At 31.2% G+C, this 19,252-nt stretch overlaps 2 protein-coding genes across 2 annotated transcripts in view; both read left to right on the forward strand.

Annotated features, from left to right (window-relative positions):
* The window catches only part of LOC131931807 (uncharacterized), a 31,896-nt gene extending 21,667 nt beyond the window's left edge, over positions 1–10,229 (forward strand). Inside the window, exons 2-8 of the mRNA XM_059288659.1 lie at positions 5,488–5,566; positions 6,507–6,555; positions 7,179–7,371; positions 9,493–9,620; positions 9,811–9,876; positions 9,991–10,095; positions 10,191–10,229. Coding sequence (XP_059144642.1) covers positions 5,488–5,566; positions 6,507–6,555; positions 7,179–7,371; positions 9,493–9,620; positions 9,811–9,876; positions 9,991–10,095; positions 10,191–10,229 — 659 coding nt within the window. The remainder of the gene's footprint in view (positions 1–5,487; positions 5,567–6,506; positions 6,556–7,178; positions 7,372–9,492; positions 9,621–9,810; positions 9,877–9,990; positions 10,096–10,190) is intronic.
* Positions 10,230–11,846: 1,617 nt separating this feature from the next.
* LOC131931810 (uncharacterized) lies at positions 11,847–18,991 on the forward strand. Its single transcript, XM_059288662.1, has 8 exons — positions 11,847–12,325; positions 12,729–12,865; positions 13,191–13,440; positions 13,542–13,714; positions 14,560–14,679; positions 14,775–14,904; positions 17,352–17,529; positions 18,605–18,991. The coding sequence occupies exons 2-8, from the start codon at positions 12,770–12,772 to the stop codon at positions 18,867–18,869; spliced, it is 1,212 nt and encodes a 403-aa protein (XP_059144645.1). The 5' UTR covers positions 11,847–12,325; positions 12,729–12,769; the 3' UTR covers positions 18,870–18,991.
* The last annotated feature ends 261 nt before the right edge of the window (positions 18,992–19,252 follow it).

Here is a 19,252-nt window from a genome sequence, read left to right on the forward strand (position 1 = left end):
ATTCAACAAAAGCTAGTTTAGGGGTTAGTTTACCTGAAAAAAAAAACAATTAACAAGCCTTTTGTATTTATTTGTATTTAATTAAGAGTACCTAAGGGCGAATATAAGCATGCATCAGGGGCTTTTCTAAAATATTTTTTCATGATAAAGGCTGTCATCTTGAGAAAGTTACCAGTAAATAGAAAGACCCCCGATAATATAAATCTCGACTAGACGCCTTGTCAAAAATATTATACTTTAATGTATTAGCAATAGGTTTTTTTTAGCTCGGGCAGTTGATTTAGAGCCCTTTTGAGCATAAAAACTTCGCTGTTTATTAATCTTTCAACTTGCATTATTAACCCGACATTAAGCTCTATCCAACTGTACGATTTTAATATAAATTAATCTTTCAGGTGTTTTTTTAATAATTCCATAACAATGTCAATAAAATTATATCACTACTTTCTTGTTGTTGTTTAAGCTCAATCCTTAAACTACGCTCTTTCCACAAACTTACTATTCTGTTTATTCAGCACCTTCCGTAGTTAGCTGTCGATGCACATGTAAATCGTTTTTTTTAACTAGTTACCTTATTACTATGTTTTTGTCCATATTATCGCAAGCCACAACTTTGTCGTAATCGTTTGATAATTTTCTGTGAGGGTCATCCATAAATGACTTCACGCTTTTTTCACGATATTTACCTCCCCCTCCCCTCCATCATACATCGTCAAAAAAGCCAGACGCCCCCCCCCCCCCCTAAAATGACGTCACACCTCAGCCTTCAACCCCCCTCAAAATCGTAGATGAATTTAAAAAAAAAAAAAAACTGTTTTTTTTTTCCAAAATCTTGTCTGAACTCCGTCAACATAGAGTATTTTAATCAATTCCTATTATTAATTTATTAAAACCGTTTTCTAAAACGCGAAATATGAATCCCCCTCCCTCTCATCACACACCGTCACAAAATTACGGACCCCCCTCCCCCTTTCGAGTGTGACGTCATATATGGACGACACCTGAGTAATTTGTTCTCATGCCATTAGCTTTTATTTTGTAAGATATATATTTCTTTTTCACTGTTTTAACGACGTCGGTTTTAAATTAAGATGATCTTCAGTGTTGAACTTTCTGATTCTTCTAAAAATCAAGCTGGGCCGTTGACTAAATTTCTTTCCGAAACCAATGTGACGGTAAAACCGTTTAGGACTAGCTATATTTTGTTCTTCCACCACCCTCTACCTGCACTATTACTCCCCCCCCCCCCCCCACCCCCCGAACAGCTACGTGCATTCAATGGCGGAACTAGAAAAAAAGGGCCACCCCGCAAAAAAAATCTTTGGGCCCCATATATATATACAAAATACGAAAATATGAACATAGAATACTCAATAAGGGCTTGTTCGAAATTAGAAAAAAATTAAAATTCTTAGTTTTATTTTTAATTAAAACGTGTTACAACAACACACCATTTGTGTGAGTGCTATTAGTCTGTTTTCAAATTCACTGTTTTAATGGCTTATAAAATGCTTCTTAAACTACAAGTCGGTCGAAAGAATATGAAGCATGAGAGCATGTATGTGTAATGGTTTCTCGCCTTATGTTTATTTTTTATGTTTTTTTAGCATTTATATTATTAGTTTTCTTAACTTTCTTTTTTAAAATATGTCATTTTTATTACGTATTTATTAAAAAAGTAATAATTAAAAGAAATAAATGCTTTTTAATTTGTTTAGTGCAATCTATTAAAAGTTTCTTAAGAACATACATATTTGACTATTTAGAAAAGGAAATAAGTCATGGAAGTGGTTTGAACGTTTGCCCATCTTTCACATTACAACTCATGTAGCCTATACATTTTTTTCCTGTACGAAACAGCGTGTGTTACTTAGCTACTGTAGAACATCACTACTGTAGTAGATAGTTTGTTATTTTTACAAGATAATTATTTTTTCACCTATAAAAAATGATTATGGTCGGCTGAGGGCCCCTAAAAGGCCTCCCATCCCCCCACCCCGCATTGCGGGTCAGGTTGCACTGTAGTTCCGCCCCTGCGTACATTATTATCTCTCGTCCCCCTCACAGGCTCTTCTCTAGTTGGCTAGATTGTCCACGCGACACACCGCCAATTTTAATGCTTAAAAGGGGATGCAACCCAAAAAACTCTCTCTTTTCTGATTCTCTTATTGGCTTCGCACGCGGAGTTAAGGGCCGCCGGCCCTACTCCCATGTGCTTGGTTATGTATTATTTATGCTCATTTTATAATAATTGCATTGTTGTAACCCATATAAATATGTATGATTCATATGTATAAGCTTTTAAAACACGGGTTCCCAAACTGGGGGTCGCGACCTGCTCTCTGGGGGGGGGGGGGGGGGGGGGGTCGCCAACTGGTATACTAAACCTTAGTAATGAGAAACAAAACATAAATATTTAGAAGAATATTCTAAAATTCGGCTTTACTAACATCACTGGAAATGGAATAGAGATGTAGAAATGCGTAATGTGCAAAGTTATTTTCAGTTACGAGTTTATGAAATCCTCAAAACTAAAACGTCATTTGAGACGAATCATTCGAAACACACCAAACAAGATATGGAGTTCTTTCGTCAGCATGAAGCTATTTGCAAACGTCAGAGACTTGATCGAACAGGAAGTTTTCACCAAGGAAACACAAAATTAGTGCAAGCATCATTTGAAGTTGCGATTGAAAATGCCAAACAAAAAAAAAACACAATAGGAGAAAATCTCATCAAACGCTGCATGTTGAAGATGGTGAAGTTAATTCTTGGGGATTCCAGTGCAGTAAAGATGCAACACATATTTCTGCCTAATAATACTATTCAGCGGCTTATAGCAGACATGTCCGTAGATGTTAAATAACACATTTTTATTTAAATCAAACTTTCCCCATTGTTTGCTTTTCAAGCTGATAAATCACCAGACATGAGTTCGTGTTGGCAGTTGCTGGTCTTTGTCTATATTCATTCATATGATAGCAAAGAAGAGTTGCTATTTTTTGAAGATAGCATAGAGAAAATAAATTTGTCCGTAGATGTTAAATTGAAATCAAGCTTTTGCCATTGTTTGCTTTTCAAGTTGATAAATCAACAGACGTGATTATGTGTTCGCAGTTGCTCATCTTTGTCTATATTCATTTAGATGATAGCAAAGAAGAGTTGATATTTTGTAAAGTTAGCTTGGAGAAAATAAATTCGTTTTTTGAAACTGGATGATTAAAATAGGTTAAAACGGCCATGGGGGTTTATACGGATGGTGCGCCATCTATGTTTAGGTCAAAATCGGGCTTTCAGAAAACAGAAAAAATTTAGCTCCCTAACCACTGCCCTTGCCATCAAGACTCCATTGCTAGTATAAGTCGTAAATTATATTAAACAAGCCGACCCGCAGCGTATCATACGCAGCTATTTAGTTGTTTTATTTTCTACTTTTCAGTAATTCATAATTTGTGAATTCGACAGTACCAATGCTGCCACTGAAAATATTTGCTTTAAAACACTAACCCCCCTTTCCCCTAACCCCGACCCTACACCCCCCCCCCCCCCCCGTGAAAGCAGCCTCTTCTTAGTTATTTCTTAGTAACCTCCTGTAAGTTTAAAACCGAACTAAATTATCTGCCCCTAATAGAAACCCGGCTCTACGGCTCTACAATTTGTAAACATTTAGCTTTGTATACATTTAGCGTGACAACAGCTCACCAGACAATGTGGGGGTGGGGTGGGGGTGGTAGTGATAGTGATAGAGAGAAAGAGAGGGGACTGCAAGGAGGCGCTTGCAGCTTGTTTTCTAACGGCTCCCAGAATAGAATTATATATATATAGATTTGGAGCCTTCAAAGAACCAAGCAAAGACTAGTATAAAGATTTCAAGGTTCTGCTTTTCTACACTACTGTACCTGGCTGTCAAACAAAATGTTGTGAATTGTGTTTTTGAATTGAAATCTGAAATAAAATTGTTCTTGGAAGTGCAAAGGAATCAAGACATTTTGGTATACTTAAAACGACATATATTGGTCGGAGAAAGCAGCATACCAAGCAGATGTGTTCGAACATAAACATAATCTCGGGGCATCTTTATCAAAGCTGCAAAATCAGCGAATAAAATAAATCTTGGAAATATTGTAAATTTGAGAAACTCTGCAGTGTGGTAGATGAATCTGATTGTGAGACAATTAGAATTTTGAAAGAAGCGATTTCTGGGCATCTTGAATTCTCTGAGCTAAAAAAAGAAGAATCTGCATTGACGCATTACCCATTCTCTTCTTCCCTTGATGTTGCCAGCATTTCAGATGAATTAAAAGATGATTTCTTTGATTTGCAGAATGATTTCGCGTAGGATGAAAAACTGCACACAATTTTGGTGTAGTATTCACCATTCATACCCAAACGTAAAATTGATTGACTTTTCGAGAATAGATTTTCAAAACTATTCTCCGATAAAAAACAAAATTAAGAAATAAACTGAATGTTGATAATGACATAGGTTGGTGTTAACAGATAACCTCGAATGTTTAGTAAATAGTATGCAATTTTACTCATGGTATTAAAACATTTACCAAGAGTAGTTCATGTTGAAAGTCTAATAGAAAATCCTATTTTAGTGCTTATGAATTTCCATACTAATTTCGGCTTTTAATTCTATGGGGGTTGCGGGTCGTTTTTTTTTTATAAAAGGGGGTCGCCACTCGAAAAAGTTTGGGAACCACTGTTTTAAAACTATAATAAATTAAATTGTACTCTTGCAGTAACTTTGTATTTATTTATCACAAAATCATTATTTTTTACAAAACAAGAATAAAACTTGGTTCAGATATATAGCAGTGTGTGCTGGATATAAAAAATTTTTGCAGTTGAGCAAAATGAATAAAAGGTATTTCATCTTCAATGTAAAAACTTTGACCTCATTTTTCTCAAACCTCTCAAAATACACTTCAGTACTTTTTCCACTGAGCCCTTCATATTACTACAGGCCGTAAACCGCGGGCATTGAGTTGACATGTTGTCATCGTACCTGATGTTTTTTTTCACCAGCCGTAAACCCTTGCCAGAGTCAAGAGGTCATGGGACCAGGTTGTTATTACTTTAAAGCTATAAACTGCGCACATTGAAATGTGGCGTAGTCATCAGGCCTTCAGCTTGCCACTATTAATTTTATTTATTACTATTACTGCATTAGCTGCTAAAACTTTATCATTGCTTTACCTTGTCCGTGACTTAGTGCACTTGAATACATACTTAAAAATACATTTGCTCTATTCCCGGCAGAGAAGTTGCTCAGACTAATTTACCGGTTGAATTACAACAGTTTTACTGATTGTTACAAGTAATACGGTACAACAATATCATTTTACCATTGACAACCAACTTAACGTTTTATGTACAACTGATTTCATTGACGAGTAATTCACCAAGGATTTTATTTGTATTTAAATGTCATTGTTTTTAATAGATATTTAGTGTACAAAACATTACTTTATCTCATAGGTAATGATTTTAAAAAGATCGCATCAAGAGCGGAATTAAAATCACTGACGGATGATGAGTTATTCTGCAACATAAAGAGGTTACTTCTCAAACTTCTTTCTTGTTTTTAGTATTGAATATTTGTTTTCATAAAATACTTAAAGTAGGCCTATTCGTTTTGAAATTGGAAATTTGAATATTCTAATTGCTTTGGTCGTTGAGGAAAACAAATTAAAAACACCATAATGCTGTTGATCTTTTTTACATTTTCTTCCACCTAGAGGTATTCAAAATGTGTTTTATACATACATTTTCTTAATAACTCTAGCGATCAGTTCATTTATTTTGAATACTTATTTCGACTTTGGTTCGTCGATCCAGTTAAGTTTTACATTTTAACAGCGTCAGAAATATATTTACATAATATTGAGAGAAAAATGTGTCAAACCTTCAGTTAAATACTAGAGAGTACAATTTTTTTCTGCTTAAAATTCTCACTTAATTTTTTCAACATTATGAATCTTAATATGAATATTCAATGAAAATAAAAAAAAAAACCTCAAATCTTAGCAATACACAAAACTTTTACTACATTTTAAAATCAAAATAATATGTTAGCTATCACATTCTTGCACAGTCTGTAGGGCTATGGTTATTGTTCTTTAGCTTACTTTAAAATGCAAGATTTAATCTTTTAAATTTGTTTATGTTAAGTTTTTTTATAGTAAAGGAAAATATCAACCAAAATATCAATTTATTTCAATACTACTTTATCTACCCTAAATTTCAAATAATATGAGATATGATATTAAAAAAATGAATACACAATGATGTTTATTAGAAAAATTATATTATTATTAGGTGTGATAATCTTCTCTAAGCTAAAAAGTATATGCATGTCGTAAATTACAGAATGAGTAGTTTTTCGAAAAATCGGTATTGTCATTTAATACAATGTAAGCAGTCTTACCGAATAATACTTAATAGTTTTAAATTGTTAGTCGAATTGAACGAATATAACATTTTTATTTTATTTTCAGGTCAATGATCAGCTTTTTAACTATATATTTGAGAAAGCTAAGAAATCAGGTAAAGTTTGCAATTGTTGCATCTCTATTCGGCCAAAGGAATTTTAATTTTAATTGAACAAAAACATATGAGCAAGCTAATGATGAATATCTTATCAGTTAGTTTTTATCATAAGCGCATAGTATTTATGCAAATTAAGCAGCTAAGCAAGCATTTAAAGCGATTCTAGATTGAATATATCTTTGACTTTAAAACAATAAATACAGATTAACCAAAATAATGAGCTCGAAATTAATACATTTTTAATGTATAAACGAAATTGCTAAATCTAATTTAAAATAGCCATGTAGGTATAAAACAATCTCGACTACTGTAACGCATTGTAAATGGTTTGAAATGCAAACGCAAAAACTTGATTAATGTCAAGAGTTGTTGCATTAATAAATAGTGCGACAATCTGTTTAAATCTGTAAAAATTGTGAGACTCTAATATTCCTAATAGAAGAAAATTCTTGAAAAATCTCTTATTGTATGCTTTTTCTTGCACAAAATTTAATCCTCTTTGATTTCGTCAAATGTTTAATTTTTTAAGACTATTAAAATTATTAAAATAGATTTAATTTTAATTCCAATAAACACATTCATAAATTAAAAATATGTTCACGTAATGCTTGTTCTTGCAGATACTTACTGAGGATTTCCTACTAAATAGCATTTCTGAAGTTTTAGAGGAATATACAGCAATGAAAACATTTAATGCATTCTCTTTCTACGTTCATCATAGAATATTATTCTGTTTCGTCAGCTTGTTTTCCAGTGGTCGCAATTACCAAATGATTAACATTGTGGATTTACTTTCTCAGTATAAATATACTGGTAAAAGCTTCTTTATCATTGCCATTGTTACCTAGAACTCAATTGTGAGCTCATCTTATAATTTCTATTTAGATGCAACACGAATGTTCTTTAAATGATTTTTTAAAAAATGTTCTCGTATATGAAATACAGAGGAAGTTTTGTAATCGTGCAAAAAAAGTCGAAATTTGTACAAATATTTAAAATATAGTCGTAGAAAATTGTTATATTAAGAATATTGTGAGAAAAATGTTACAAAATGTAATGTTATATTTGTTAACTTGTTGCAAGCCTGTAGAAAAATAGGTAATATTGTTTATTGTTTATGTGCAAATCCATTCATAATAAAAAAATCTTTATGGAAAAGGCGTAAATTGAGAAATTCAATCGTTTGTCCCAATTCATTACCCTTGATAAAATGGTAGAATTGAAAGCTAGTTGACGCTGGGTTTTTAAGCTATTATATAGAACAAGCTGACCCGCGAAGTAGCATACGCCGCTATTTAGTTGTTTTACTTTCTATTTTTTCAGTAATTCATAATTTGTGAATTCGACACCCCTAATGCTGCGACTGAAAATATTTTGCTTTTGAATACTATCAGTAGCCCGTGAAGGACGATTATCCTCACCCTCACTTTCTACTCCCCTCTCCCCCGTCCCCGTGGAAGCTGCTGTCCGTGTCAACAGTTTACAGACGACAATGAAAAGATCAAGCAGAACTTGATATTACCTCTCCTTAGATTCAAATCTCTTAAACACTAAAATATCTGTCCCTAATAGCCGACCCGGCTCTACGATTGTAGAGGGTGGGGGTGGTAGCTATATGCCTAGAGAGCGGGGGAGTAACGGCGTGCGTTTACCTGGTGTCTTGCATAGTCCCCATGAAGAAAATTTTATATATATATATATATATATATATATATATATATATATATAGATGTCATACAGACAGAATAACATAGCCAATAATTGTGTTATCTGTACCAAGCCACAGAAACTATCTCTTACCTTTCTTCCCGCACAAACTTACGACAATCCCAACATTATATTTTAATGCTAAGTGAAATAACATATTTGGTTAAAATGATTTGTAGTTAGTATTTCGCAATTATATATAACGGAAGCTGAATATTCATAAAAATGAATATGACATTTTGGTAATAAACTCATATCTAAGGAGAAAACCAGAAAAAATGGCTATTATATGTTACAAAATAGACATTTTTATTTGCAAAATATACTATTTGAATGTCAAATTTTGTATTAATTTTATTTATTTTGACTGATATTTCACTGATTTATTTCATTTTAATGTATTTAAATAGTTTTGCATTATTATATACTATACTACAAATATAAAACGTTTATGATTACACAGCATTAAAGGAATAGCAAAATGTTTGTACTTTGTACTTAATGCGCGCCGTAACTACCACACACCTTTGTTTTCACAAGCTAAATCAAACAAAAGCGTCTATGGCATAGTAAATATGTTGTCAACAACACAAGTTGCTTGTATAAAAATTAAAAAAATAAATAAAAAATAGATATTTTTTGTAAGAAAAATAACACACAACTTCACTGATCGCCTTTAGGGAAAAGATATATAAAACTGCCGATATGTCGATATTTTAATGTATCGTTAAATGTAAAATTCATATTATTAAAATATAATTTTAAATATTAAAAAATTACCAGAAATATTATTGATATGTATTTATAGTTCACACAACATCAAATCAGCCAGATCAATAATCCATTTTTACATTCAAATCACACGCGCAATCACATAAACAAATATACAAACACATGACATGCTATGTTCAACATGTAATACATGTTTTGAACGAAATCTACAATACTGCATAAGCACATTGTATACTAATTTACACAGTTATAGGCCACACACACATACATACATACATACATATATATATATATACATATATATATATATATATATATATATATATATATATATATATATATATATATATATATATATATATATATATATATCCTCAATATATAATTTATTCTGATATAATCTATTCTGATATAATTTATTCTGATATAATTTTACATATTATATATATATATATATATATATATATATATATATATATATATATATATATGCAGAAATTACGATAAAATTCATGAATGAAGAAGATCTACTGAACATAAGATCAACAGATTTCGACTACTTAGCTGTTTATTTACTAAAGTTTTTAACTTTCTGCAGTACAAGACTACGTCGATTCGCCCAGGTAAAACTGTAGGGTTCCTATACTCATTTATAAATGATAATCTCTTTAGAATATAGCCTGTTTTTTTTTTTAATTTAGTAAAATACGTTCCTTAAGGCGTTTACTTTCCTGACCCTTTATTGGTTTACTTATTGCTTAACGCTAAGAACTTTTAATTAGAATGCATTTTTATCCCCATGTATCTCTTAAGGGTATTGCCGAATGTAATATCGTTGACACACTGACAGCATGTCTCATCAGACAGAATAATTTACAGGTAGTTATTATATTATATTATTTAACTGTAATTAAAGTATTGCATTCCTTTGTTTGATACACAACTTAGTAAAATCATAGGAGGTGCAATCTATTATTATAAACATTTTTTTAGAATGCCGGCTTGACCTTTGTTACGTATTACGCACTGTCCATTTTATACAACATCGTTTGCTTGACCAAAAGAACCGACTATTTTCGAAGGGCTAATACCTCTGAGGTAAGAAGAAATATTATCTAGCAGTAATAGTTAATAATATTATTTAGGCTCACATGTTAGTGAATAGAATATCTGAATAGTTTTTCTTTTCTTAGTGTGCATCCTATGAACGAAAAATAACCATTGTCAGATAAGACAACCACGTACAATTTAGGGCTCATTTATTTCAGTACAGTATTTAAGCTACCCATATGTGTTTAATGCATTGTACCTGATAGCAATTTTTAACACCCTTGTTAAAACACAAATTGACACTCTGGCAAATGGAATCCTATTATATAAAAGCCCCTGTGCGTTATTCTCTCTCTCTCTCTCTCTCTCTCTCTCTCTCTTCATCTCTCTCTCTTTCTCTCTCTCTTTCTCTCTCTTTCTCTCAATCTGTCCGCAAAATATTTTCACAGGCTATCATATCAGTATCTTCAGCGATATATGGAGAACTTGATACGGACTTTTGTTGAAAACAATATGATAGATGCTTTAAATGTATAAACAAAATTTTATTTAAAGAAGAAAAATAAAAAAATAAAGGCATATTCGAATGTAGAAAAACAGTTTTAATTATGCAACCGGAAAAGTGTTTATAGTTGTGACAATAACGCGATTAATAATGACGTCACAAATGTTTACACTAAGGAACGTAAACAAAACTAATGGCGTCATCTTCCGATTTCAAAATATAAGTAAATAAACAATTTCATTCAAATTTGATTTAGATCTACGTACGCTATGAAATGTAAACAATACAATTTTCTCGGCCTAAACTTATGAAATTTATTTTATCTATTTGGATTCTTAATCTAGAGATTCTAGATCTAGACTAGTTCTACGGAAAAACCAGACATAGACGCTAAGATCTAGATTTAGACTCTATTCTAGAATATATTCCAATAATAATTATCTATATTAAACTCTTTCAAGCTTTAATTTTTTATAAAAATCTTTGTTTGCTTAGCTATACAAGTGACTAATTTGGGATAAAATTTCAATTGAAAGAATATGCCTACTTACGTAATTTAAGTTTCTTAACTACGTCTTTTATTCATCATGAATCATAAGGTGCCTAAATAGCTGAGATGATAGTGTAGCGGGTAGTACGGATTCGAGACACACCAAGTCAATTTTAAATTTTGTTTCAATTTGGGTTTTTTATATGTAGATGATAAAGTTGCCTATCGAGACTTGGCGGGACACGAGGCAGGTGAAGTTGAGTTCATCTGTTTTTATCATTTTAGCATATGAAGGGATAGTGTGGTCAGACCCATGCTCAGCCGAAATAGGTGTTTTTAAAAGACAAAAACAACATAACTACCATTGAACCACTTTAGTCTCTTAATCAGCGAGGGCATGTCCTGAGTTGCCATCCCTCGTAATTTTAAATTAGAATATTCGAGAAAGTTTAGGGGAGATCACTCCCGGTTTATTTTGTTTTGCTATTGTTTATTTTGTGTCGCCAAAGTTTTAATTACCTCCCCTAAGTTTCAAATCGTTTAAAACTTTGTTCTCCCCCCCCCCCCTCCCTACACACACACACACGGCCTTTACCAGATCGACCAGATCTATGATTGTAAACATTCTTGTGAATCACACCTCATCAGACTGTTATTGTCATCAGGCCTTTCTAGTTATCTCTCCTTCAGTTATTGAATAAAGTAATCTAACGAGTGATTTAATTTATTATCTCGCTCAGTATTGAAACCATTTCATTAATTTTTAATGACTAATTAAACATCCAATTAAATTTTAAAAAAAACAAGATAGACTTGCATTGTCACCGAAGTGGAACTCATCTGTAAAGTTTGAACGAATTCGCTGCATTAGAAGTGGGATAATGTTGTGTTACAAGATTCGCCATATACAAACTACAAGTAAACAAACAAACAAACAAACAAACAAACAAACAGACGTTGCGAACTAAATAAAATCTTGTAATAAAAACTTGACTTTCGGTAAAATAAATTTATTTAAAAAAATAAAACTTACATTAATTTGGATAAATATTTTGTGACAACATACAATGCCAAGATCATTACTTGTTTTTTATAATATAACTAACGATTACATTCTAAATATTTTATGTAAGTTATCTTAATGTAAAAATTTAGTCTAGTCATATTTTTTTTCTTTTTATGCAAGGTCATCAGTAACATAAAGTCTTGTAACAAAAGAGTTTTGTTTCGTTCAAAAGTTTTACTTTCATTAATTGGAGAAAATCTGACTAAGGTGATAAAAGGTAAACTAATAACATGTTTGAATCAGATGTAATCAAGTTTTTACATTCACTTGTAGGCACGTATTATATAATTGTAATTAACTCTCTATTTGTTCAAAGATTTTACCCTGCCTTGAAACAAAAAGTAATTTTTGTTTAAACAGTGAATTTTGATTAGTTTTTAAACAGTTCATTTTTAAGTTGTAAAATTTACTATTTTAATTATACTATACGAGGTACAAAATATGAAATTACAGAAAATAGGAATATAAATTTCGGCTTCAGCTTCTAATTTTTAATTCAAAATTTATACTACTACAATCGATACTGCTGATGCACATGAACACATTCTAAAACACTGATTTAATATTTTTTACTAAGTGGTGTTTTAATTAAAAGATTTATATTTTTAAACTCTGCACAGCTGAACTAAAACAAGCTGTAATTGAAGGCATAAATGAGGCTATGAGGCATAAAACAAGAATGTATCAAGGAACAGGACTGAATTATTTGCTGAAATGCCTGGCTAAATTGGCAGAAGGAGAGGATGATTTTCATGATGTATTTTAATACTTTATATCGCGGTTTACTTTACTGTGGTTTATTTTAATTTTGGATGATTCATTATCTTTTTTTGTCTCCTTTGTGTATAATCGGTAATAATAAATTTCTCTTAGTTATTAGTATACAATTAGGTTATTGAATGAGCGCTTAACTTAATGCAACACCTTTTTTTCTAAAGATGCTCCTATTAGTATATACGTATTCGTACATAGCCCATAACAGTTTGTGTGTGCAGATGTTTAGTCTTTATGATTTTAAAACATGTACGCTACATCTTAACACTGCATTAGACACAAAACTTAGCAATTGAATAATCTTACAGATTCTCCCACTGCTGCCGAAATTGAAAGAAATTATAGCTCATAAAAATATATCAGAACAACAAAATACAACAGCTTGCCTCAAGGAATTATGTAGAAGTATGGATGTCAGCCAACAATTTATTGATGACGAAACCTTTAATGAAATACTGGGTCAGTTAACCGTCAGTGAAGACAAAAATATTTCAGATAATGCCCATTCAATATTTTGGAGATCAGGACAAAATACTGGAACTTTGCCATCCAAAAGAGGTAAATTATATTTAGAAACGCAGTTCTATTTTATCAAAATAAAACATTGAATACTACTTATTTTGTATGGTTTTAATAATGTGTTGTTTTTTTTATCGCAGACACCGTTCTTTCTGAAGAATTCCCAAAACATTTCACAATTAATGAATCAACTTTAGGAAAAGGTGCTTTTGGTAGCGTCCATATTGTAATCGATGAAGCCAAGCCTAAAGAGGAAAAATTCGTAGCAAAGAAATCATGTTTAACATCAACTAAAGATATGGATAGTTTTCTTGTAAGTTGGAAACATTGCAAAGAACGAACGAAAGAAAGAGTAAACTTACTTCTACTACCTGAGTACCCCTCTCAATGCGTCCTTTTAAGACAAATAGTTTGAATGATAGAGTGACGGTTTAAAGGAATAATACTGTCAGAATTTTTGTCTGCCTAAAAATATAATTAACTTTGTTCTTTTATTTAATTACTAGCTGCATACCCGTGCTCAGCACGGTGAAACTTTTTTAAATGTACCAACTTGGGAACAAAACTAAACTAAACACAAAAACAAAAGAAAACAAAAACACAAAGCAAGTACAAACACAACACAAACACAACACAAACACAAAAGAAAACACAAAAACAAAAGAACAGAAAAACAAAACACAAACCAAATGCAAACGCAAAAGCAATAAAAAAAACACATATGCAAAAACACAAACACCAACACAAACGCAACACGCAAACACAAAAGAAAAAACAAAAATAAACACAATACAAATACAAATGCAAACACAAAAAACACAATCGAAAACGCAAACGCATAACATACATGCAACATAAATACAAACGTAAACACATGGTGCTCACAGTCTTACCCGGTACTAAATTTAACCCGGCCTGATTGAACATAGTAAACGATTTTAATACCCCAACTATCCATAAAATAAACAAAAGGCAATATTTAAAATATCCATATTTTACCTACCACGGTGCATTTTAGCAATCCATGCTAATTATATATTCTAACATAATGTCCTCTTCTAACATCTAACACTTTACCACCAGCTTTATATTATAGATAGGGCCTAAAAAATTTTTTAAAGTTTTGTGACAGAAAATTATTTAATTTTTTTTATCCAGGATATGTGTATAAAAGAGGCAACGATTCTACTTAAAGTAAAGCACAGACGAATAGTTCAGTTTCATGGATTTAAGAAAACAGAGGATGCATTTTATATATTTTTAGAATTTCTGAAAAGTGTAAGCAAACGTACGCTAAATATAGTTTTAATGATATATCAAAGATTTTAGTAAGAACTATAACGATGACTAATTTTAGCTTGAAATTACAATAGGGCACGCTTGCAGCATTTATATCTAAGAGAGAACGTTTGTGTGAAAACTTGACACGCCATTTCACTATTCAAATTCTAGAAGGTATTGAGTACCTGCATCAGAACAACATTCTACATAGAGATATTAAAGGTTAGTGGCATAAATATATAGAATTTATATCAATAGGAATTATAAAAAAACAACAACCTGGAGGTGTTTTAATTACTATTGTGAAAGAAAGAAAAATAAAAGCTTGAGTTAGAATTATTGAAAATTACGAACAGAATTATGAATACCATACTTATTGTTTGTCTTAAAACCTAAATGGAAAAGCTTAAACCAACGTAATATTATATGCCATCAATTGGGGATTGTTTGTCATTTTTAGAGGCGTATACAGGTTTTCGTGATAGGGGGAGCGGCTAGTCGAGAAAAATGTGATACATATATATATATATATATATATATATATATATATATATATATATATATATATATATATATATATATAAATATATATATATACATATATATATATATATACATATACATATATGGGAAACGGACGTTGTCCGGAAAGACACTTGCGTGAATGGCGTTTGCCTGAAGGCCGATTTACGGAATGGACGATTCGGGCATTTGTCGCATTCGGGCAAGTGTCCATTCGGGAAATCGGCGTTCGAGCAAACGGCATTCGGGCAAGTGCCTTTCGGGCTACATCCAACAGGAATAATACAAACAGCAGATAAACTGGCGCTAAAGTGGACCAAAAGGGGCCAAAAAGTCAGCCAACAGTTAGGATATAGATCTATTTGCCATGAGTTGTTAAAAATGTGATATTTAGTGTACATAACATGATAGTTTTTAATTCGTAGTTTCAGTAATGGGTTTATTATTATTATTTTATTTTATTTTTGGTTTGTTGTGGAACTTGTTTTCAATTTATTTAATTGTATTATTCTTCGTAAAGACAACCCCATGCTCTCCCTCTGCGTACGCTACTGGTCACTTTAAAAGATTAAATCGGTTTTTTTTTTTTATTTAAGGGGATACGCAAAGAAAAAAATTAACGAAATTCAGATTTTTTGTCTTTTTTTTACTTTTGGATTATTTGGTCCATTTCTTAATTCTAAAAAAAAATGAGAAAAACATAATTTTTAAAAAATGTTATGACCCCATATATGAATAAACCGGGAGTGATCTCCCCTAAACTTTCTCGAATATTCTAATATAACACTACGTGGGATGTCAACTCGGAATATAGACATGATTTTTGTTTACTTAAACTTTTAAAAATAGAATAAAATCTAGTAGAAAAAAAAATTGCGCACCAAGCGAGCACCAAAACCAAATGTGCGTAATAGTGCGCAATATTATTAGTACTTTATAAATTTACATGCGTTTTTTGAGAATTCGGAAATAGCGTAATTTAGTACTTCCGGTCAACGGAAATTACTCAAAATTAGATAGAAGGTAGAGAATTAGATCTTTTACTTACATGTGAAATTTCATTTATCTATCTGATATAGTACTCAAGTTATAGGCTTTTGAAAAATTCAAAGTAGAAAAAGTACCACTTCCGGTTATCGGAAATCGCTCAAAAGTTGATACGGATCTACGATTTTGATATAATACTTATATATGAAATTTCATCAACCTAGCTGTAACGGTACTCAAGAAATCGTGTTTACACACAGACACACAGACACACAGACACACACACACACACACACACACACACACACACACACACAGACATACGGACAAGATTGCAAAATTATGTTTTTCCGTATCAGTGAGGTGTAAAACGTCGAGATTTGTAAAAATCTCGATTTTTTTTTTTGCACGATTACAATTCTTTATACTACGTATATACGAGAAAGTAAAAAATTGTCATAATTTTTAATATTACACTTTCGCTGTGAAATGTCGAAATCCGCCACCATATTAAATTTGGCATAATTGGAAAGCCGCAATTCTAAGACATTCATTAATTGTAAGTTGCGTCTAATCAGAAACAACCAAAGCTATTAACTGCTTTACAAATGACACTCAAATGCTATTTTGTTAGTTTTTCCGGTTTTTCTTAGTTCGCAGTTTTTTTACAATAAAAAGCTTACTACTTTTCCACCGTATTCTCAGTACATTCTTAATATAACAATAAAACTTTTGTCACGAGGGAATTTTGTTGGCTTTCAAAGAAAAATGGTTTATGAAAACAAATAAGCAAATATTTTTTTTTACATTTTCGTATATAATGTATAGTGCAATGTTTTCGGACCTGGTAACTTGAAGATCAGTACAGTAGTCCTATATAAAGGCGGCGTGACAAAAGTTATAATATATACTGAAATATAAGCATTGTAAATTTGATTGTTTTAATTGCGTAAATAGAAAACCCGTTGCATTTGTAAAAAAAGTCGAACAAATCAGAATGGCGTTTTTTTTTCTAGGTTTTTATGACCACCGAAATTGTTTTTAAAACTTTTTTGTCTTTTAATACTTATATGTATGTGCCAACCATGGCAAACGTATTTAAAATGGTCCATGTGTAAATTTATAAAAAAATAGAAAAAACTAAACCTTTTTTCTGTTAGGCAACAACGTTCTTATGGAAGATGACAGGAACCTAAAGATTACAGACTTTGGTCTATCTGAGTTTATTGATGCCAATGGCGTCTCTACCGAAATTGGGACAGTGCGATACATGGCACCAGAAGTGATTTATACAGAAGGCAACGTAATACAAAACTACACAAGCAGGGCAGATATATGGTACTAATTCTATTAAAATACTTTTTTCTGACATTTTATGCTGCTGGGAACATTGGAATTGCCAAGGGTGATACAACTAAAATCTCTAGGTCGGGGGAGGGAGGGGGGGTGTTTAGGAGCGGAGACTTGAGAAAGTATAAATTTGCTACATAAATCGTATTTATATTCTGTTTTGTCCAGGACGGTGGCGATTTCCCCTAAATAAATTATATGTGACTAAATTGTTGTGAAGAATAAAACTCAGTGGTTACAAGATAACAACTGATCAGACATGTTAATACTTTAATACAAAAAAGAGCAGCATTTATAACCTCACTTAAATCTTTTTTTTAAATTATCATCCAAGAATTCTTGCTTACGTTGTAGTAAACTTATATTTCAATAGCTTAAGTTTTAAATATATTAAGTCAATTATGGGGTTTATCTTTTATCTCTTTTAAAAATGAAAATGTTTTTAGTCAATAGATTTTAATTAAAGTTGTTTTTAATATACGTGAGCATATCCGATCTCATTTCTAAAAATACGAATATTCTTTTTCCAATATTATAATAAGATTATAATAGTGTGCTTATCGCCAAATTAAAATCGGCAAATAAAGCAATATTGTTTTGATGTTAAGTATATATGATTAAAACAGTTATCTTAATTAATATCCACATTTAAATTCGAGTTGCGTTTGTTATTAAAAATGTCCAGTTCCGTTCGCTTGTTTTGTTTTGAATCTAGTTTAGACAGACGTCATCTATATGTATGTGATTAGTTGAAATTTTACATTAATAGTTTTAATTAAATTACATTTTATTTTTTTATCTGAATTTTATCTTTCAAGAAGATAATACTACTTAATTGTTTTGTTTAAACATTTTTTGTTTATTTTAAACTAAGTCTATAAATTAAGTTAAAAATATTTACAATATAATAATAAGTCGCATTTCATTCTGAGATAGTCTTATTACCAAATCAAAATGTCCACCTCCTTTAGATAGCAACGTCTCATACTATCAGAAACACAATACAGATTTTAGAACAAATTTCTGTGACAAATAATTGAATCAATTTAATTTCTTTCAACAGGAGTGTTGGCTGCACAGTGTTAGAGATGATTAACGGGAAACAACCGAACTCCTCTATTCCAACAGAGCAAATTGTCTTCCAGTCGTATTTGGGCAACCCACCGAGTTATCAGCTACCCGAATCGTCATCTGTTTACTTGAAGGAGTTTTTAGAAAGGATTTTACAGCGGGAATCTAAGTTTAGGCCAACAGCTGAGTGGCTGTTAAAAAATGATCCGTTTATTACAAGAAGTGACGGGATAGAGAGCTTAGATGAGATTAAGTGATGTTTTTTAAAAGTAAATCATCAGTTAGTAGTCTCAAAATACGTATTATACCTTTTCAGTTTAATATATATACTTTACATTATCGTTGATAGAAAAAAATGTTGAAGAATATATATATATATATATATATATATATATATATATATATATATATATATATATATATATATATATATATAATCGTGTTGCTAAAGGCCTAAATTTGTCTTTGTATTCGGATCATTTAAACAAGAAAATCAATCTATAATTGTATGTAAATATTGCCAGTCTAATGTACATAGTGATAATAAAGAATAAATCCATACTATTTTGAATATGGTGTCGTGATAGAAATAACATCCAATTAAATACATCGTTGAATATTTAGTGGTGATTTAAGAAAT

Source organism: Physella acuta, unplaced genomic scaffold (genome assembly GCF_028476545.2).
Source record: "Physella acuta isolate Inbredline_101_S28 unplaced genomic scaffold, ASM2847654v3 ptg002036l, whole genome shotgun sequence".
Lineage (NCBI taxonomy): Eukaryota > Metazoa > Mollusca > Gastropoda > Physidae > Physella > Physella acuta.

Excerpts from the sequence above, each read along its gene's own strand:
- LOC131931810 (XM_059288662.1), top strand. The coding sequence starts at position 12,770 with ATGAGGCATAAAACAAGAATGTATCAAGGAACAGGACTGAATTATTTG. Across the intron at positions 12,866-13,190 it reads GAGAGGATGATTTTCATGAT|ATTCTCCCACTGCTGCCGAA; the intron begins GTATTTTAATAC and ends ATAATCTTACAG. Across the intron at positions 13,715-14,559 it reads AAGATATGGATAGTTTTCTT|GATATGTGTATAAAAGAGGC; the intron begins GTAAGTTGGAAA and ends TTTTTTATCCAG.